Here is a 21,817-nt window from a genome sequence, read left to right as displayed (position 1 = left end):
ACTCTAGGTTGTTACAAAGCCCGGGGCGCCCCTTCGCGGCGTGGGATTCAGAACACCAGCGCCGGCGCGCCCAACACCCCAGCCTGCAGGTGGCAATCTCGTCCTTCAGCAGAAGAGGGGCGGCGGCGGAATCCAGCCGCGCAGCTGCCTCCGCCTTTCCCAATCCAAGCGCAAGGAAGGCGGGGCCACGGATTCGCCCCAAGTGGAAGGACCCGCCCCGACCCATGGCCCCGCCCATCTCGGGTGGTCGGCCCGCGGCGATTGGCGGGGGCTGGGGGGCGGAGCTCCAGGAGGTGGGCTGAGGGGGCCGGGCCCGGGTCTGGACAAAAGCCGGGAAGAGGAAAAGCCCTTCCTGGGTGGCCAGATTCTGGGTTTCTGCTGAGGCCCCGTGAGAAGCCGGAACATTTGGGCTCCAGCCGGGATTGCCAAAGTGGACACTGAGTGACTGTGTGCTCCCGGGTCATCGCCAACGTACCTTCCCCGCAGGTAGCCGCAGGCTTCGAGGGGCGGCCCCGGTCTCTGGCTCCTGCGAGAACGCTCTGTTAGTGGCTAGTGTGGGGAAAAGGACGCTCAGATCTTGAGTATGCTAGGGGAAGTTTAGCGGTGCGTCCTGGTCGCAAGGCAGCGGGGAAAAAAAGCCAGATAGTGGGCGTGGGAGAAGGAAATGGGAGAAAGACGGTGCTAGATGCCTGGTTGTGTAGGCGGCCCACTGTTAGGCATTGGAGGGTGAAACTGGGCAGGAGGAGGTGGCATGCGGTGACGTATGGAATGCCGGGTCTGCAGCAGAAGAAAAAACGGGCGGTAGGAATATGCAGGGACTCGTGGAAGACGAGTCTTGGGTTTAGGGGGAAGAAGACGAGCGGCCTCGGCTGTTGGAGGACTTGGGCGTGTGCATGGAACTGGGGCCGCCGGGACTGGTATTGCGGCGGGCTGGAGGCGTCCTTCTGGGGAGCTTGAAGGGGGCGGCGTGGGGCGGTCTCTAGGCCACCTGGTGGCTGCCGGGGGTGGAGGAAATGTCGCCGTCGGCATCTCCAGTTAAGGTGGAGAGGGGTTAAAGGTTCTGGCGCTCGGGAGGGAAGGGTCGGGCGTGGAATGAGGAACCCAGCTGGCTTCGGTTGCACAAGGGCCACAAAGAGGCATGCAGGCCAAGAGCCGGCTGGTCACAGCGTCCCCGAAGGACATGCAAACCTCAAGACTAGCTAACGGACGACGAACCCGGGCCGCGCCCACCGACGCGCCCTCCTCCGTGTGCAAGCAGGGGTATTTATTATACTTTATTTGGAAGGTGCATGCGGACCTAAAACTGCCCTTTGCCCCTTAGAGTGCACTCAGCACTGCACTTTAAAACAGATAAATAGGGCTGCCTGGCTTAAGAAAAAAAAAAAGCAGCTAAATTCTCCGGAGAAGAGTGCTGGAGTGCCTTGTACCTTATCTCTGTCTTCTGTTTTTTTGTTTTAGGATATAGGCTGAGTCTGCAAGATTGAGAGGAGTTGGGGTGATTAGAAATTGGAAAGGTGAGAATAAGTAATTCTTCCCCTTCTTTCATATGGCAATACTGCGTTTAACTGGTCGTGGAGGTCTTGGAGGTGGTCGGAGGCCCTGTAAGGGAATGACTCAGGAATTTTTCCACCAATAAATTGCAACTGTTTTGTTGTTTCTTTCAGTCTAGAATCTTCTCTGCAAGACACTTTTTTTTTTTTTTTGCACAGAAATTAGTGTAGTTCATGAACTCAGCGCCCTCCCCGCCCCCCGCCCCACCCCCAGAAGCAGCTCGTCTTAAACTACTTTGTGTTAGTTCAGGTTTATTTTCTATCATTGCACATGTGTGTCCGGAGAAGGCAGTGGCACCCCATTCCAGTACTCTTGCCTGGAAAATCCCATGGATGGAGGAGCCTGGTGGGCTGCCGTCCATGGGGTCGCTAAGAGTCGGACAGGACTGAGCGACTTCACTTTAATGCATTGGAGAGGGAAATGGCAACCCACTCCAATATTCTTGCCTGGAGAATCCCAGGAACAGAGGAGCCTAGTGGGCTCCTGTCTGTGGGGTCGCACAGAGTCCGACACAACTGAAGCGACTTAGCAGCAGCAGCAGCAGCAGCACATGTGTGTCAGGAGATTGGAATTCAGCTGCTCAATAAATGAACTGGCTTGCTGGAAAAGGCCTTCCTTCTGAAATCAGGGTTTGGGTAAAGACAAAAAATCTGAGGGACTAGAGTAAAAAGTGAATTCAGTGGTATCTGAAGCCCACCCTCATAGGATTCAAATCTAGAAGAAATAAAATAGTGTCCTACAGTTTAGTAACCCAGGGTCTACAATAAAGCTTCACTTTTTAAATTAAAAGATGGTAAAAATGTAATGGATAAGTATCGTGAGGAAAACCTTTAATGTTTCAGTTATGCATTATGAAATATAGAAAGATTAATCAGAAAGTGTTTGCTCAACCAAAAAATATTATCACTTATTACTGAAATTTCAAGTTTGCTGTATGACTTTTTATTAACTGTATTTGCTGTTAAAGAAAAATAGCCAAGTCATAACTCTTGCATAATACTTCATAGGAATATGGCCTTGGAAATGTATCAAAACTGAGATAAGTGTGCTGCCTCTTTTTGTTTTGTTTTAAATACAAGGACAGATGTGACTGTGGGATCAGTATGATTAAATCATATATTTTAAGCTGTACTTTAAATTATACTTGAAATTACAAATGGGAAGTAGCTGACTCATTCACACCAGTGTGTTCACTCTTTTATTCTAGTTGAGTTCCAGATGGTCCCCCAGTAATGGTCTAGAGAACCTCCTAAATACTAATATAATAAGCAAAATCCCAGAATTGCAAATTGGGAAGTGAAAATGGGCCTAGAGGTTAGGAATATATCTTGGCTTGTCATGAGGAACCGAATTTAAAATATAAAGGCCAGACAACTTTAAGTCAACTTTTTGAGATAATGTTTATAGACCTCTTCCTTAATAATATTTTAAAGTCAATTCTCCTGACTTTCAGTCCTCAACTGTAAATTAATAGAATAAAAGCAATCTGTTGTTATCTTCTAAGGGGAAAAATTGTTTCCATTAAAGCACTGTGAAAGGGAACAGATACCTTTAGCAGGCTCAGTGCCTCCTCTTACTCTCAGGAAACATGCCTTTCTTTAAGCCTAAGCCCTATGGCAAACCCACTTAAGAATTCTTGCCTAGAGAATTTGGTGGACAAAGGAGCCTGGTGGGCTACAGTCCATGCGTTCCAAAGCATCAGACATGACTGAGCAACTAACACTTTCACTTTTTACAAAGGCCTTCCCAGGTGGGACTTATAGTTAAAAACCCACGAATACAGGAGACATAAGAAACACGGGTACAATCCCTGAGTCAGGAAGACCCCCCAGAGGAGGCCATGGCTACCCATTCCAATATTCTTACCTGGAGAATCCCATGGACAGAGGAGCCCAGGGGGCTACAGTCCAAAGGGTCGTGAAGAGTGGGAGGTGACTGAGAGCGTCCGTAGGGTGTAGCCCTGCTGTCTCTGGAAATCAGATTGATTTGTATCTGCTACCCTCACATCACAGGAAGACACCTCTTCCAGAACAACTCCAATCCTCTATCCCACCCACTGGCAGTTTGCATTTGCCCACTAATGACTGGAAGAATAGTCCAGGAGCTGGGATACCAAGGACAGGCCAGGGACATGTTCTGAGCAGTAGTCCTTCTCTATACATACAGATTGCTCTAATTGAGAAATCACTTTGTATTCAGTGTATCATCACCACTATCCTTTACTATCTCTAGGAAAATAGAGTTCCACCAGGAATTCTTCATCTTTCACTTGTAAAAAGACTTGATTAAATTTTCTTTAAAATGGGTCACTAGAACTTGTTGAATCTTGTTAAGGATAGTTGTTTTAACCAAAACAGCCTCTTAAAAGAGGGGAAATAGTAGTGCCCATCATTCTGTGCATCTTGAAGGCCTAGCACAATGAGGCATTGGATAGACTTGTTCAAATAAACATGATATTTTGGAAATAATCCCATTTGATAAGACAAACCAACAGTCAAGAATAAAGAATAGTGATTTACATTATTAAGGGCATGTGACAGGCTCCGGCTCCCCCACGCTCTCGTCAGATGGCCTTGGAAAGCTTGCTTTCTTTTAGCAAAGTAGAATGGAAAAACAGTTTCCATCTTACAGGGTTGTTGTGAGTGTTGACTCAGAAATCACACAAGAGGCATGTAACACAATGCTTTGTACAGAGAATGTATTCAATTCTAATGGTTAATGTAATTGTTATTAGCTTTCTGTGCAATCATGCTATTATGAATTGTTCTTTTTAGTAATCACCAAATTGTATTCTGCTTTTACACGGTAATGAAACAAATGATGAGATATGTGTCTTATGTTTTTTCCTCTTAGAGGTTTATTGAAATCAAAATGTCTCAAAAAATCCAAGGCGGGTCTGTGGTAGAGATGCAAGGAGATGAAATGACACGGATCATTTGGGAGTTGATTAAAGAGAAACTCATTTTTCCCTACGTGGAACTGGACCTGCACAGGTAAGTGAATCACTTTGCCAAGCAGCAAACTCAGAAAGCATAATCCCTGTGATTTCGGGGTCTAAATCACTTTTTTGCATAGATACCACTGTATCTTGTGAATAAAGCCTTGGGCGAGCTCATACGCAGAGAAAACGTAGAACTGGTGTGCCCCTGTGCAGAGAGCAGCTCTGACGGTAGTTGTTTACAGCAGAGTAAGGGTTTATTTTCAGGGCACCAAGAAGGGAGTGGAGACGAGTCTCAGATCCACTCCAACCTGATCTTTGAGTTGTTTTTGTTTTTATGTATTGTACTTTTGGGTGCGCTGGGTCTTTGTTGCAGCGCACTGGCTTTCTCTAGTTGTGGCGAGCAGGGGCTACTCTCCAGTGAGGATGTAGCAGCTCCTCAGTGCAGGGGCTTCTCTTGTTGCAGAGCACAGGGTCTGGGCACAGGGGCTCAGCAGTTGTGGCACATGGGCTTAGTTGCCCTGCTGCACGTGGAATCCTCTGGACCAGGGATCAAACCTGTGTTCCCTGCATTGGCAGGGGGGATCCTGACTACTGGACCACCAGGGAAGGCCTGCTGCTGCTGCTGAGTCGCTTCAGTCGTGTCCGACTCTATGCGACCGCACAGACAGCCCACCAGGCTCCCCCGTCCCGGGGATTCTCCAGGCAAGAACACTGGAGTGGGTTGCCATTTCCTTCTCTAGGAAGGCCTAAGGGTATTTTAAAATTGTGAAATTTCTGTGACTTTTCTTAAATGTTAGCTTCAGGGAAGTCAGGTTGCTTCCAGTTTACATTCTCATGGCTCAGGGGGCTGATCTTGTCCCTGGAGAAACAACTTGATTCTGTTGTTACTGATGATACCTAAATCACAATTATAGGCATTCAGAGTGTTGTCACAATAGCAGTTTTAGTCACCTGAGTCTGGTTGACTAGTGTTAAATTAATTCAGGATGGAGGTCAGAGGGGACCAGAGGAAAGAGTTTTAGATAGAGAGATTAATTATAATCTCCGAAGGGAACTCAATTTTAGGGGGACTGGGTTTCAAATATATATGAAATGAATCTTTAATTTTAACATAATACTAGAAATACTGAACTTGTCATTGTTCAGAAGAGAAGAATTGCGGTGGCAGCAAAGTGATTTCTCAGGTCTTTCCAAGCCTCTATTTCCTGCAAGGGTTTTGTTTGTAATAAATCAGTGGCCAAGAGTAACACTAGGTACTCTTTGCAGAGGGGAAGAGAATAGAGCTGCATGCCAAGTTGCTTAGTTGTGTCTGACTCTTTTCGACCTTATGAACTATAGCCTACCAGGCTCCTTTGTCCATGGGATTCTCCAGGCAGAATACTGGAGTGGGTTCCCATGCCCTCTAGAGGATCTTCCCAACCTAGGGATTGAACCCATGTCTTTTATGTCTCCTTCATTGGCAGGTGGGTTCTTTACCACTAGCGCTGCCTGGGAATCCTCTAATAAATCAATAAAGAATATAGTTAACACAGTTTTATCCTTTTGAAAGGATAAAGTATTTGGAAATGGCATCCCATTCCAGTGTTCTTGCCTGGAGAATCCCAGGGATGGGGGAGCCTGATGGGCTACCGTCTATGGGGTCGAACAGAGTCAGACACGACTGAAGCAACTTAGCAACTTAGCTGCTTAACTAGTCAGTGGACCTTTTTACCTGTTCATTCCTTGTCTTTTCTGTGTTTTATACAGTTATAGCACAGAATTCTCGAAGTTATCTAATACAGTCCCCACCTTTCAGGAGAAGTTCCCTAAACCATTTGTGTCCAAGACCCTGATGCTGGGAAAGATTGAGGACAGGAGAAGAAGGGGACAATAGAGGATGAGATGGTTGGATGGCATCACTGACTCAATGGACACGAGTTTGAGCAAGCTCCAGGAGATAGTGAAGGCCAGGGAAGCCTTCTGGTGGCTAAGCTGTTGAATAAGGGCTTCCCTGGTGACTCAGATGGTAAAGAATCTGCCTGCAATGCGGGAGACCTGGGTTGGATCCCTGGGTCGGGAAGAGGAGGGCATGGTAACCCACTCCAGTATTCTTGCCTGGAGAATCCTATGGACAGAGGAGCCTGGCGGACTAGAGTCCATAGGGTCGAAAAGAGCTGGACACGACTGAGTGACTTTCACTCACAAGCTGTTGATCGTGTCTATATTTCAACCTTGAGAAGGAACAAATACCTGCAGAGGTCCACAAGCACATAGGAAATGAAGCTTTTGAAACATTATCCAAATGATTAAAGAAACATTTTACAGATACCTTATATGGCAGTAGGGCTCCCCTGATAGCTCAGTTGGTAAAGAATCTGCCTGCAATGCAGGAGTGAAAGTGAAGTCGCTCAGTCGTGTCGGACTCTTTGCAACCCCATAGACTGTAGCCTACAGGCTTCTCCATCCATGGGATTTTCCAGGCAAGAGTACTGGAGTGGGTTGCCATTTCCTTCTCCAGGGGATCTTCCCAACCCAGGGATCGAACCAGGTCTCTCGCGTCGCAGGCAGACGCTTTACCCTCTGAGCCACCAGGGAAGCAATGCAGGAGACCCCAGTTCAATTCCTGGGTCGGGAAGATCCCCCTGGAGAAGGGATACACTACCCACTCCAGTATTCTTAGGCTTCCCTTGTCGCTCAGATAGTAAAGAATCTGCCTGCCATGTGGGAGACCTGGGTTCGATCCCTGGGTTGGGAAGATCCCCGGAGAAGGGAAAGGCTATCCACTCCAGTATCCTGGCCTGGAAAATCCCATGGACTGTATAGTCCATGGGGTCACAAAGAGCTGGACACAACTGAGTGACTTTCCTGTACATGGCAATAGGTGAATTTGCAGAACAATTCCCATGATAATAGCTACAAAGATTCTCTTTAGCCTAGAGGCATAAGGAGCTTTAAAGGACAGTCATTATACCTAGAAGGCAGAGTCACTGGCTAAAAACTAAAAAATTTTTGGAGACTTAAACAAGTGTAAGTAATTCCAAGATTGCTATTATTATTACATGATTGGTTCTTTTTGAGGCGAGTGGAATGATTCATTTGTTTTATTTTCTGTTGTCTAGACAGTGATTGGGACCATTTATTCATTCTTTTCGCTTAGAAGCAAAAAAACCCACTGATGTGCTGTAAGCTTCTTCTGATGAAAAATGTTTTCTATGAACGTGAATATTGCTGACTACTGCTGTTTGAGTTAGGAGTGGACTTTTTATAGATATTCAGCACTTCCTAAGTCAGAAGATAAGAGTGTCTTTGTTAGTGCTGATGAAAAAAAATTAATAATCAATCTAAGAAAGAAATGGAGAATTGTATTCATGTCAGCTTGAGTATTATAGCCCAAGAGACAGTCATTCAGAAAGCTCTGAGGACCATTCTGCCAACTTGGTCAAAGAGCAGTTACGTAAGTTTTTGAGACAAAGGGTTATAGGTCTTGTTGAAAATTTACACACAATCCACAGCTGTGCGTACAAAGTGACCCCTTAGAAGATTAAGAAGGAAGGATAGCCTGAGGAGGTCTGGAGGTTGACAATTAATACAGATTGACAATACACCCTCAAGGAGAGGGAGGAGGTGCGAACGGTTAAAACAGTTTGGAATTATTTTTATTTGGAAATATATCACCAGATTGGATGCCCTTTTGCATTTCCATCACAAGTAGTGGGATATCTAAAGGAAGGAAAATACCAGAACTGAAACGAAAGATTGAAGGGCTTGATGGTTCAGCAAATTTTGAAAGCTGAAAAAACTGGAAAACTTTTTAAGCCTTAGAGAACAAAATAAACTGTTACATTACTGTTTTGTTTTTCCTGCTTTTGACAAACTATTACCTACTTTAAGGTTTTACAGTCTTCTCTGCTCTGGACAACCAGCTTTCTTTCACAGACTGAATAACCTGCAGTCTGGGTGTTGGTGTATTTTAAGCTATAAATCAGTAGGCTATATAAAGTCATTGCTGGATTCCATTATTTATTCTATAAACTTCAGGCTTGTTTCCAGGAGAAAGACTTGCCTGAGATTTAGGGAAAGGTTCAACATACAGCTAATTGGCCTTAATAGTGATTAACATTTTTTGGCAGTGACTGTCTCAGCTGTAACTCCAACCACTTCAGTGCCAAACTGCAAGAAATCCTTTAAGTCCTTAGCTGCTTTATTTTTAGAGCACAGTATTTTCTAAGGGGAAAATAATACTTAGGTTTGGATTTTTATGCTAATCAGATGAAGAAAGTCTGCAGAAAGTAGTGGTAAAGAGTAGGCTGAGAGGAAAGAGTACAGTGGTTTGGTTTTTATTTCATTTCCTTCTCAACTGCTTCCCCCAACACAGTGTGTCCCAGTGGTTCAGCCCTTCTTAGAGGTTTTTTTAGTTGGCAGCCATCTTTGTGTCGAGGGTACACCAATGCTAAAACTCAGCAGATTTAGGTATGTATGGAGCCTTCACTTTCTGCAGGGCATGCATAGAGTGGTGCATGGGCATAGACGGGGAGTATCTTCAATCACCTGTAGGTGTGTCTGGAAAAGTTACGCCTTCAACCTTTCCCTCCCAGCTACGATTTAGGCATAGAGAATCGCGATGCCACCAACGACCAGGTCACCAAGGACGCTGCAGAAGCTATAAAGAAGTACAACGTTGGTGTCAAGTGTGCCACCATCACCCCCGATGAGAAGAGAGTGGAGGAGTTCAAGTTGAAACAAATGTGGAAGTCTCCAAATGGCACCATCCGAAATATCCTGGGTGGCACTGTCTTCAGGGAAGCTATTATCTGCAAAAATATACCCCGGCTTGTGAGCGGATGGGTAAAACCCATTATCATAGGTCGTCATGCTTATGGGGATCAAGTAAGTCGTGGTGGCGTGACTTGACTTTCCTTGTTCTTTTCTTGAGGCCTTTGATTGCCCAGCAGTTCTGATATATATGTGCTTTATTCTCTTTTGGTGTCTACTTCCATTAAGTGAGGTATGTGCTCAGTCACTTCAGTCATGTCTGACTCTTTGTGACTCCGTGGACTATAGCCCTCCAGGCTCCTCTGTCCATGGAATTCTCCAGGCCAGAATACTGGAGTGGGTAGCCTTTCCCTTGTTCAGTGGATCTTCCTGACCCAGGGATCAAACCCATGTTTCCTGCACTGCAGGCAGAATCTTTACCACTGAGCCACCAGGAAAGCCCACAAATGAGGTATAGAATTAAGAAATGAATATATATGTGTGTATATACACACACACATAGACATTTAGATAAAAGTAAATTTGGATAAACTTACAGGTACCTATCTCACTATAAATGACTTTTTTATAGGCGTGTTTTTGTTTTTTATCTTTTTATTATGTTAAACCATATGATACAGACATTTTCATATAATTTCCTGTGGTTTAACTAAATCAGTGGTTCAGCCAAACCAGGCTGTACAATAGGATCTTTTTATGGGCTTTTTGGTGTTTGTTTTGTTTTGTTTTGTTTGCCATTTAAAAAAAACCTTTTTTTTGTTTTAATTCCAATGCCTGTGTCCCACCCTACGCTAGCTAAATCTCAATTCCATGGTGTTTTAAAGCTCTCCAGGTGATTCTAATGTGCAGACAGAATTGAGAACTACCAAAGATTATTATATTAAACATGATCATTTCGTGCATAAAAGGACAAACTAACTCAGTAGTTGAAAGCAGTCTCTTCAGAACATTCCTCCTCGGGGGAATAAAAAAAGTCTAGTTTCTATACTAATGTACAATTAGGCTTGTTGCCAAATTAAACAGAAACATTACCAACTAAACAAAATAAAAATTCTGTGTTGAAACTAAAGTTTTAGACTTTCATAGAAAGCAGCTCATGTCTTAGAAGAGCCTTAAAAACAAGAGTCTCTGTCCCTGACACCCAGAGGCTTTGATGTCACCATCGTTAAAAATAGTATGGGCAGAGCAGACCACTCTCTGTTCCTGGGGGCTGGGTTACCAGGTCAATCCTTGAGCGGCAGTTCACTTTGTTCTACTGTATATTTCAGGATATCCCTTCATCCTGGCAATTCCCTTCACAGATAATTCTCAGAGGCTCAGAAGAGGGAATGTAAATGAGATTGCTTACAGACTCACTAGTCCTGGGAACATGGCTCTAAGTTGTATCCTTTTTTTCCTTTTCCCTTTTATAAAAATTATTGTGGCATCAATCACTGGAAGAATGGTCATTCTGTTTACTAAAGTCTACTAGATAGAAAATTGCAAGCATCTAGAAAGCATTTATGGTACTTTGACACCTTTTGAGAAATGAGAATCAATTACTACCCCTAAATATCAGAAATGTTCTGCATAGAATAGATATTAGTCTGTCATTATCTGACAGCTCTTCTTTCAGCTGTCTTTAGTATTGCCATAAACAAAGATAAATAAGTGTGACTGGCATCTGCTGGTACCTGACTCTGAAAGTATTCTAATCTAAGCCATTGAAGAAGGTACAAGGCAGCAAATATTGACATATGCCTAGTGTGGGCTGCGGATTTTTTTCCTTACCTGTGACAGAGGTAGCCGTCCTTAGAAGGCCCTTTCTTAAGGGTCATCAGCCTACTGCAGCTGCTTCCAGAATGATTGCTTTCTATGGGCAAGTCCTGGGCTGGGCCTTAGTAGAATGATGTTCATGAAGAGAGCAAGCCCTGAAGGTCCAAGGACCAGACCCTAAATGGGTTATTTGCATTACATCATAGTTGCTCCCTTGTAAGATTGATGGAAGAATCAAATGAGATAATGTGGGATACAGGTTAATCACTTAAAGTGTGTCTCATAGTGAGGACCAGGCATTAGCACTCTCAACATCATCTTCAATGCCATGCTGCACTTAATCACTCCGTCATGTCCGACTCTGTGACCCCATGGACTGTAGGCCATCAGACTCCACTGTCGGTGGGAATTCTCCAGGCAGGAATATTGGAGTGGGTTGCCATGCCCTCGTGGGGGATCTTCCCAACCCAGGAGTCAAACCCAGGTCTCCCACATTGCTGGTGGATTCTTTATCGTCTGACCCACCAAGGAAGCCCATCTTCAGTGCTACAGTTAGTATATTGTCATCCCCCAAGAGAAGACTTCCTTGAACTCCAGGTTATGGTCATTTCTCTTCCTCCATCTTCCAGTAGCATTTTTTATCTATGCCCGCTGTTGACATTTGGAAGCTCTTAATGTTGCTTCACTTTTGTATGACTTTGTTAGGTCATAGGCTTTGTAAGAGAGAATACTTTGTTACTCTCTTTCACACTCATATTTGTACTTGGAAAACTGCCCCTTACGTTGTAGGCACCTGATAAATACTGATTTCTAATGTGTACTCCTACTAACTAGCTTTGGGATTCTCTGGACCTCTTTATCTCCGTCTCTCAATTAGAAAGTTGGGCTACACTGTACTATTGTCCAAGTGTCTTCCAGCTCTGTATTCTATGGTTTTTTTCCCTTCATGTAATTCTTGTTAGGACAGTTTGGCGATTTCTTTTCTTTTTTCCCCCTATACAGTATAGAGCAACCGATTTTGTTGTGCCGGGGCCTGGAAAAGTAGAGATATCCTACACACCAAGCGATGGATCCCCCAAAACGGTATACCTAGTACATAACTTCACAGGTATGTTTGTATTTTTCTTTTTTTTTTTTAACAGGCCATTTAGACAACGTTATCACCGGTTTTTTAAAGTTAGTTGCGTGGCTGCCTAAAAATACAACCTGAATCTATAGTATTTCCACAGGACTCAAAACCTAACATAAAAAAGTCATTGGCTTCCTGTGGCATAAAAGAAATTAGCCACTTAATTCACTTAATTGAAAATACAGGTAGATAATTATGCATCTCAAAACAGGGAGGGAAGGTTGACAGGAATCTGTTATGTGCAAATTACATAAATTAAATGTTAATAGCCCCAAATTGCCTGTTATATAATCCTACACTTTGGCTCTGGTAGGGTTTGTGTTTGAAAATGGCTCTTTTATTTATTTGCTGAAGTTTTTTTCTGGTTCTGAGTGTTTATTTTGTAAAAGTGGACTGTTTGGGTTTTGTTTTGTTTTGTTTTGTTTTTGCTTCTTCTCTTCCCTCGATTTTGCTGTTTCTAAGGTTCAATATGGCAAATCCCAGCCAAAAGTTGTTGAAAGAACAGAGGACTTTCCCCATTGTTAAGCTTGTTAAAAGAACTCACGTAAACAAAATCTCAAAATTTACCTAGCTGTTGTTCTTCTTGCCTCCTCTAAGTCATATCATTTTAAAGGAATCTAGTTCTGCCAGTTTCCGCACCTCTCTCATCCTTATTCCCAAACTGGCCCTGGGCAGTAGCTTGGATTCAAGTTCTAGCTTTCAGTAATAACAGAGTTCAACAGTAAGAGTTGTGAAACACCAGTGATTTGGCGCATGATTATTTCTGCCAAAGCAGAACCAACTTTCAGTATCCTCAAGGAAATGACAAGAATTTTCATTCTGTGTTTGAAATGTATTCTTAGTGACTGAAGGTTGAGTGCACACTTAAACCTTAAAAGACATGCTTGAAATTTTTTAAAGTGTGAAAAGAATTTAAAAATTATTTACCCCTTCTTCAGTGTGTTTCTGGTTCATATCAGTTCTTGGTATTTCAGGATCCAAAAGACCATGTTTTTCTCATGGGTATTGGCCTTTCAAAACAAGTTAGAATGTCCTTACCTAGAATTGTCTTTCCTCCAATTATGTGTCTCAGAAACGCATGGAATACTGAAATTGGAAGCCTGAACTCAGACATGAGAACTGGAAGCGGGCTATTTTGGTGGGGGGGGGGGGGGGGGTGGATTTAGACTTGCTACAGCTGTACCCTATTTACCTTTCTTTTTTTTTCTTGTTTTCCCCTCACAGAGAGTGGTGGTGTTGCCATGGGGATGTACAATCAAGATAAGTCAATCGAAGATTTTGCGCACAGTTCTTTCCAGATGGCTTTGTCTAAGAACTGGCCTTTGTATCTGAGCACCAAAAACACTATTCTGAAGAAATACGATGGACGTTTTAAAGACATCTTTCAGGAGATATATGACAAGTAACTACAGTTCTTTTTTTTCCTTTTTTTGGTCACAAATGGCGCCATTTATAGTATAGAATTTGTATGCTTATCCCTTTGATTCTGTGACAAATTGAGTGAAAACCATCACTATCTCATTAAGACAAGGACAGAACTGAGGTTTAACAAGGGTTGAAACAAAACTCTTGAGTTGCTTTTAGAAGGGGAATGTGTTCTCAGATAAATGTCCCACATTTTTTTCAGAGCCAGGATTATTTAATGTGTGAGTAAATGTGCCCTGTTAGTGATAGAAAGTTCTGATTTTCCACATGTGTAAGTTTCTGAATTGGGCCTATTCCATTTTCTTTCTTTGTAATATTTATTTATTTCACCAGGTCTTAGTTGCTCACGCAGGGTCTTTAGTTGCAGCACATGGAATCTAATTCCCCAACCAAGGATCAAACCTGGGGCCCCTGCACTGGGAGCTCAGAGTCTTAGCCACTGGACCACCAGGGAAGACCCCATTTCCATTCCTTCTGAAGCCCACTGTTATGATTTAAAACTCTCCTTTTTGAAATTCCCTGGCAGTCCAGTGGTTAGGACTCCACACTTTCACTGAGAAAGGTGTGGGTTCAGTCCCTGGTCAGGAAACTAAGATCTTGCAAGCTGTGGGGCACAGCCAATAATTTAAATAAAGAAAATAAATAAAACTTTGCTTTAATGGAGTTGTTTGAACTTAAATCTACATTTATAATCATTTTACATTCAACAGTGCTTGAGTACTTGTTAACTTTTAAGGTGGCATTCCTCCCTTTAGATACAAGCATTTAGACCAGGGCTGGGATTTTAGGTATCCTTCCCAAGACATTTTAATACCTCCTTCCATTCCCTATCTATATCAAACTTGGGAGCTGTCCAGGTTTCCTGAATGATACTGGGCAGTAAAATAGTCTTTCTCTACCCCCTTATATTCTTTTTTTAATATATATCCTAAGGCAAGCTCAATCCCAAGAAACCGGTGAGTAGTATATTGAAAACTGTAAAAGTAGTATTAATACTTGGAACACTGTCGTCTTGCTTAATTCTCACATCTCTGCCAAGTGGATGAAATCACCCTTACAGATGGGAAAATGGGAGTTTCATAGCTAGAAAATGAGTGGGCAGGGATTTCAGCCCATGTCTGTTAGATCCCCAAATTTGTGTTGCTTCCACTAAAACATGCTGCTTCCAGCCCCACCTCCAGCCTTTCAGAGAGGCAGATGGTATCCCAACAAAACCAATTTCCCTTGTCTATTGTTCTCTTCTCTTTCTCGTTTCTCAGGCAGTACAAATCTGAGTTTGAAGCTCAGAATATCTGGTATGAGCACAGGCTCATTGATGACATGGTGGCCCAAGCTATGAAATCGGAGGGGGGCTTCATTTGGGCCTGTAAGAACTATGATGGGGACGTGCAGTCGGACTCCGTGGCCCAAGGTAAGGAGCTGGAGGACAAGTGGAGGTGAGGCTTGGCCTGCGGCCAACAGGTGGTGCCCAGGTGTGGGAAGAGGGATTCTGTAGCCATTGGTAAAGCTCATGAAATGGTAGCACTGCGAGACATTCAGGTCCATCTTCTCAGCTGACTGATGAGGAAAGTAAGCTCAGACTAGGTAGGCGACTTCTCTCAGGGGTGCCCAGGAAGTAACTCAGTGGGGTTGAATCTCCAGCCTTAGATGTTAACACAGTTTATGTCTCAACTCTTTTCCCTCTTAAGTTTCACTGCCTCCAATGGGCAGCCCAATCACCTAATCTGAAAATCACTGTTTTCCCTGCCTTCCAATAAGAATGTAAAACACTAGGGGACTCGGGAGAGAAGGGGCCAGGGTTATAACCAAGGGGCCTCCCTCCCAAGAGCCTGTTCATCCCATGACTGGTACAAATTACATCCCTTTTGCCAGCCTTGACAGCTGTTCCATACCACGTAAAACATATGTGTTTACTGCTGAGCTCTAAACACATGAAACTGAGCAAAGAAGCAGAAATTCCAGAAACCAGGAGCTTCATGCCAGAGATAAGGACCAGAAGAGCAAAAGCTCTCTCTTCCCTGCCTTCCTCAGTGCTAAGCTGTCCTTCAATTTCAGTTACTCATGAAGCAGTGTGCACTGAATTTCCCTAATGAATGTTTGTGTTCACTTCAGTTGCATTTGCTTTTCCCCAGGAAGTACTACTTTTTCTTTCTCTTGTGAAAAGTTAATCATTGCTATCAGTTTGAAAATCAGTAGATCTGCCTGGTTAAAGATAACTTTGATGTCAGATAAATGAGTTACCCAGGTCTTTCTTTACCCTCCTTCTGTTTCTCTTGTGTGCTGTGTGCTGTCACTTCAGTCATGTCCAACTCTGAGACCCTATGGACCATAACCTGCCAAGCTGCTCTGTCCATAGGATTCTCCAGGCAAGAATACTGGAGTGGGTTGCCATGCCCTCCTCCAGGGGATTGTCCTGAGCCAGAGAGAGATCCAACCCACATCTCTTATGTCTCCTGCATTGGCAGGCGCGTTCTTTATCACTAGTGCCACCTGGGAAGTCATCACAGTCGTTTGAATGCAGCAGAGAAAGGAGTTATCTTTGTGATGGAATTATCACAAAGCAAGGAGAGCAGAGTTCTTAGAATGGGCCCAGATCATCTCATGGTTTCTAAATGTCCTCATGGCAATAAGAGGGTATCTGGAGGGATATCGCAAATGTTATTGTCAAGCTGTGGAGGTTCAAGGGACTTCAGAGCAAGAATGCTGCAGTGCAGTGTCCAGCCATGCACTGATAAGATACCTGGAACCAAGACTCTGTCTGGGCAGTGCCTGCAGATAAAGGTGACTTCAGCAAAGCAGATTAAAAGACAGCAAAGCTGTCCTCACATGCATTCTTTTCTAGAGGCATGAACTACTTTGGACTCAAACCAAACGTTTTATTTCTGTCCTCAGTTTTGACAGTGGTACCAACTAGTGTCTCATGGATAAATAGATAGACTATCACCATGGATATGGCCCCAGACATCTCCAGTCAGTGAATATTTGAGCCTCTACTGAAGCCTCATACCAACATAGTGATAGGAAAGGAGCTGCTAATTCAGTACAGAAATTGCTAATTGTACTCAAAGAGTTTATTAAGTTTTTTTCCTTACTTTCAAAAAAAAGGTGGCAGCCTATTATAAATTTGCATTGTTAACTCCACAGGTACTATTAGGAGGTAGCAAAAATGGCGAAAAGTGTTCTTTGAATTTGAGTGTAAGAAAAAAATGAGTAAAAGAAGGAAAGTCAATCACATGGACTTTAAAGTTGGTATTTGGTTCTCTGACTAGGAAACCACAGAACAGAATCGTTCTGGTGAGGCTGTAAAGGAGAGCAGGGCCGAGTGGGAGGTGCTCAGATCCATCCTATTCTGCTTTGAACCAGCTTTCTCTTCCCAGTCCCGCGTGAGCCTGTGAGCAGTTTGGTGGCTGGAGACAGCTCCTGAATCTTTATTTTCCCAGAATAACAGAGCATCTGCACAAGAGCATAACAGTAATATACTGAACTCTTATTCTCTGGAGGGTAGTATTCTAAGGAATAAGAATGTGTTTTCCTTTCATATATAGTCATGAATATATGCATATATATCTAATGCTCACAACAGCCCTATGAAGTAGGTGTTTTTATTATTCTCCCCCCCCTCCTTTTTTAAAGATGTGTTTATGGATTTTTATTTTTGGCCACGCTGGGTCTTCATTGCTGCACTCAGGCTTTGTCTAGTTGTGGAGAGTGGAGGCTTATCACTGGTGGCTTGTGTCGCTGCAGAGCACAGGCTCTGGGGTGTGCAGGCTTCAGTAGCTGGCGCACTTGAACTTAGTTACTCCTCAGCATGTGGGATCTTCCCGGGCCAGGGATTGAACCTGCTTCTCCTACACTGGCAGGTGGATTCTTATCCACTGTACCACCAGGGAAGCCCTGCTATACCCATTTTACAGGTAAGGAAACTGAGCCACAGTAGCTAGGAAGTCATGGAACTAGGGTGGAATACAGGCAGTCAGACCATGAGCAGGTGCCTCTGAAGTAAATAAGTGAGGAAAAACATAGCCTTTTCTGAAAGGCAGAAGAATGATGACTCCATGCACCCACGTTTATTTTGTCCACTGAGTCCTGTCAAGATGAAGTCCTTTTCTTTTCCTCTCTGGGAGACACAGTGCTCTTCCTACACTTGAATCCCATCCTTCATATTCTGCCGCTCACAGGTTATGGCTCTCTCGGCATGATGACCAGTGTGCTGGTTTGTCCAGATGGCAAGACAGTAGAAGCAGAGGCTGCCCACGGGACTGTAACCCGTCACTACCGAATGTACCAGAAAGGACAGGAGACATCGACCAATCCCATTGGTAATATAGTGTTGGCTGCTACATTGATTTCCAACCAGAATAGAAATCTCCAAAGGGACTCCAACATGTGTTCCTTTGGCTGCCCAATGCTTTGTGTATAAAACCATCACCTAACAGCTGATTTGTCCTATCAATAAGAACTGCTTTAATATGTTTCTTAAAATATACACAATATATGCTTTTCCATTTTGTGGGAGAATATATATTACAGAGAAGAATGTTATCAACAAGCATTTTCCTTTTCCTTTTCTTTTGCTGCAGTGAAACATCACATGTGGCTGAGAATCTAAAGCCACATTGACAGACCCCTAACTAAATTTCAAGGACAATACTTTTTTTTAATTAATTTTGTTTTGTTTTTGGCTGTGCTGGGTCTTTGTTGCTGTGCACAGTCTTTCTTTAGTGGCAGAGAGTTGGGGCTACTCTAGTTGCAGTGTATGCACTTCTCGTTGTAGCGGCTCCTCTTGTTTCAGAGCACGAGCTCTGGAGCATGGGCTCAGTAGTTGTGGCACACAGGCTCAGGTGTCCATGTCATGTGAAATTCTCCCAGACCAGGGACTGAACCCACGTCCCCTGCATTGGCAGGTGGATTCTTAACCACCGGACCACCAGAGAAGTCCTCAAGGACAGTACTTTAAAAACAGATTACAGCCTGGAAAGAGAAGAGACCAGTACAGACGAGATAAAAGAGGTTGTGACCTATTCCAAATTAGTAAGTTCCCTACCATGACTATATGCTTTCTTAAAGCTACAAAATCCAAAACATTTCCTGTACAAAAATGCAGGGTTTTTTTTTTAAGTTTCTATTTGATAAAATATTTCCTGAAACTTACAGCTCATGTGAATAGCATCCAATGAAATCAGTCACCTAAACAAAAGAAATATTCTATTTTGTCAAACAAAGACTTGGGAATATTTCTAATCAGCATGATTGAATTGTTTTTTTTTATTCCCCCTGTATTTCAGCTTCCATTTTTGCCTGGACCAGAGGCTTAGCCCACAGAGCTAAACTTGATAACAATAAAGAGCTCAGCTTTTTTGCAAAGGCTTTGGAAGAAGTCTGTATTGAGACCATTGAGGCTGGCTTCATGACCAAGGACTTAGCTGCATGTATTAAAGGTTTACCCAAGTAAGTATAGGATGCTGTAAGCTCTGTGGTCAAATTACCATTTATCCTTACTGGGCTCAAAACATCAAGTGGTTTCTGGAGTTACATGAATTATGATTTGTCATCTGGTTCAAGAGTCAGGAGACATTATCTGTAAACTGTCAGATAATAAACATTTCAGGCTTTACAGAACATATGGCAAGTATTGAACTTTGCCTCCACGGGAAAGCGGGAAAGCAGTCAGTGGTGATACAAGAGCTAAGGGGAGTGGCAGTGTTCCAATCAAACCCTGTGTACAGAACCAGGCTGCAGCCTGGACTGAGTTCATGAGTCAAGCTGTAGTGTGCTCACCCCTGATCTAGTTGGCAGTCAACTGGGTGGCAAGGTTCTGCTTAATATAACAAAAGTACAGACATTTTGAAACAAAGGGACCTCCAAGACTGTTTTATTCCACCTCTTTATCTTCAATTTAGTAAGAAAAGTAAGCAGCACAGGTACAAGATGTCCAGTTGCGTGTAGTCCCTTCCTTAAGTATCTGTAGCCGACCATCAGATAATCGTTTTGCCCAGGACTTTTTTGAGAACATGGTAGCCTGTATCCCAGCTGAATTAGCTGCTATTCAGGGATTTCCTCCCTCAGTCAAAGCTGGCTACTATGGCACATGTCAAGAAACAATACTAAAAAACAATAAAATTCTCTAAAGCAATTATCCTTCAATTAAAAAATAAATTTTTAAAAAAAGAATTGATACTAAAATCTAACACCAATCCCATGTCTCATTCGTGGGTCCTCAGAGATCTCTGTTAGGGTCAGTATACATCAGTCATGGGGATATACTCCATTACTACATCTTTCTTATTTTAAATTTTCAGCAAGAATACAATGTCTGAAATGTTCGTATCAGTGTGTTACTTTTAAGCCTACTTGGATAGGCACCTGTCATCAGGATTATGAGAGCCAGTCCATTGTCTTTTGTTTTTTAAGAAAGACAAAGGTAGATACAAGAGCACCAGAGTGGTTTTTTGTTTGTTTAATTGTTTGAGGACATGTGACAATTTGTAGGGATATAAGTAAAAAGATGACTGTACCTGGATATGTTCAGTTATTTTAATGAAGAATGAGAAATAAGTAGGATGATTTCAGTCTCCCAGGCATTAGTCTGAATGAAGCTCTGGGGCAGCTTTACTCTTAAAGCTACAAGACCAGGAACCCCTGGGAGTGTGTGTGTGTGGCCTGGCTCCACTCAGACTGCCTGTAGCCTGGGTCAGCCCCTTGAACAGTAAATGCAGTCATCAGCCATAAACTTGCAGCTTGTTAACATTAATCACTTTTCTTCTAGAAATAAATAGAATGCTACTTTAAGTAGCATGTCCCAGACTTTTCCTCTACCTGCTACCAGATCAGAGACAAACTAAATTTCCTTCTTTTTTCCTTCCTCTATTAGCGTGCAACGTTCTGACTACTTGAATACATTTGAGTTCATGGATAAACTCGGAGAGAACCTGCAGTTAAAACTAGCCCAGGCCAAACTTTAAGGTCGTTTCTTGTCTTTGGAGGATATTTTTTTTCTGGTAACTAGGGTCTACTGGTTTACATTTTTCTCTATAACTCTCAAGGGTAAAGGCAAAATCAATTTTGTAATTTGTTTAGAAGCCAGAGTTTATCTTTTCTATAAGTTTACAGCCTTTTTCTTATGCATACAGTTATGCCACCTTTGTGAACGTGGCCGGGGACTTTTTTTTTAATTTTATTTTCTACTAATAGCCTAGGAATTATTTTTAATGTCCACTTGTACTCACTGTCACTTTTTCTCATGTGCTGAGATCAATGACCAAAATGAACAGTGCTCAAAAGGATAAACTATAGCCACGGTATTATTCCCTGAAATTGTATAAAGTAGAGATTCATTCCTTTTCCCGCTTTCCATGGCCTGGGGCCATGGATCATTCTAATGTAACAGATATCTCATTATTTGCAGTAGAAGCTGCATGTTAGACTTGCATATGATTTGAAATGAAGAGCATGGCCGTAACTAAAACGTGTTGAAGATTCATCTTTGTTAAGAGCTCTAGTTGAATCTTTTAAAAATACTAAATATTTTTGAGCTCCTTGGAGAATCCAGAAGAAATACTACCTGGGTGGTGGTGGGGTGGGGGTTGTCCTCTGTGTTTGTCTCCTGCTCCTGGCCTTGTGTGGCCTAAGTATTTTGCGACCTTGAACAGCATGTTTCATCCAAGTGCAATAATACAAGCTGCACCTTTTTTTTGGACCTCTGCTGGCCTCTTTTATTTCCTTTATATAAATGTGATTTTTCAGAAGTTGATTGTAAACACTATTCTAGTCCTGTTCTTCATCTAAACTATCGATTTTAATTAAAATTCACTGCTAATGAACTAGTCTCCTGAGTTTTTATTTATCGACTGTATTGCAGGTGCCCAGAACCCTGCTAGATCCTAGCCATAGGAATTTGGTTTTAAAAAAAGTCTCTGCCCTCAAGGAGTTTACTGTGGGGGAAAATGGTTAGGTAAACAGATAGTAAGATGTGGATTCTACAGAGAGAGGGAAAGAACACCAAAGATCGAACAAAAAGGGAACAAAAGGGAATATTAGGGAATTGAGTCTATGTGTATGCCGAGGAGTTTAGTATTATTAGCATATAAGTTAATAGGGAGCCAGTGAAAACTTAAGGGAGGGACATGATCATATTTTCATTAAAAAAAAATAACACTTTGGGCACTTTTTGTGAAGAATGCATAGTAGTGGAATGAGGCAGGGTGTGGTGAGCACAGTTGAGGAAAGAAGACCAGTTACAAGGTGAAAAGACGAAGATCTCAACT

The 21,817-nt window shown here is 42.9% G+C and overlaps 1 protein-coding gene across 2 annotated transcripts; it reads left to right on the top strand.

Moving 5' to 3' along the window:
* Positions 1-303: 303 nt before the first annotated feature.
* IDH1 (isocitrate dehydrogenase (NADP(+)) 1) lies at positions 304-21,373 on the top strand. Of its 2 annotated transcripts, none has more exons than XM_019976050.2 (10): positions 304-486; positions 1,459-1,514; positions 4,405-4,544; positions 9,067-9,358; positions 12,002-12,107; positions 13,353-13,530; positions 14,813-14,964; positions 17,732-17,872; positions 18,839-19,001; positions 20,425-21,373. In XM_019976050.2, exons 3-10 carry the CDS (start codon positions 4,423-4,425, stop codon positions 20,513-20,515), a joined length of 1,245 nt encoding a protein of 414 aa, XP_019831609.1. In that variant the 5' UTR covers positions 304-486; positions 1,459-1,514; positions 4,405-4,422; the 3' UTR covers positions 20,516-21,373. The 2 variants fall into 2 exon arrangements, with proteins under 2 accessions (XP_019831609.1, XP_070627136.1); XM_070771035.1 differs by lacking the exon at positions 304-486 and adding an exon at positions 1,238-1,260.
* The last annotated feature ends 444 nt before the right edge of the window (positions 21,374-21,817 follow it).

The sequence above is a fragment of the Bos indicus genome, chromosome 2 (assembly GCF_029378745.1).
Source record: "Bos indicus isolate NIAB-ARS_2022 breed Sahiwal x Tharparkar chromosome 2, NIAB-ARS_B.indTharparkar_mat_pri_1.0, whole genome shotgun sequence".
Taxonomy (NCBI): Eukaryota; Metazoa; Chordata; class Mammalia; order Artiodactyla; family Bovidae; genus Bos; species Bos indicus.
Note: the sequence above shows the minus strand (reverse complement) of the source record. Positions and strands in the feature narration are given on the sequence as shown.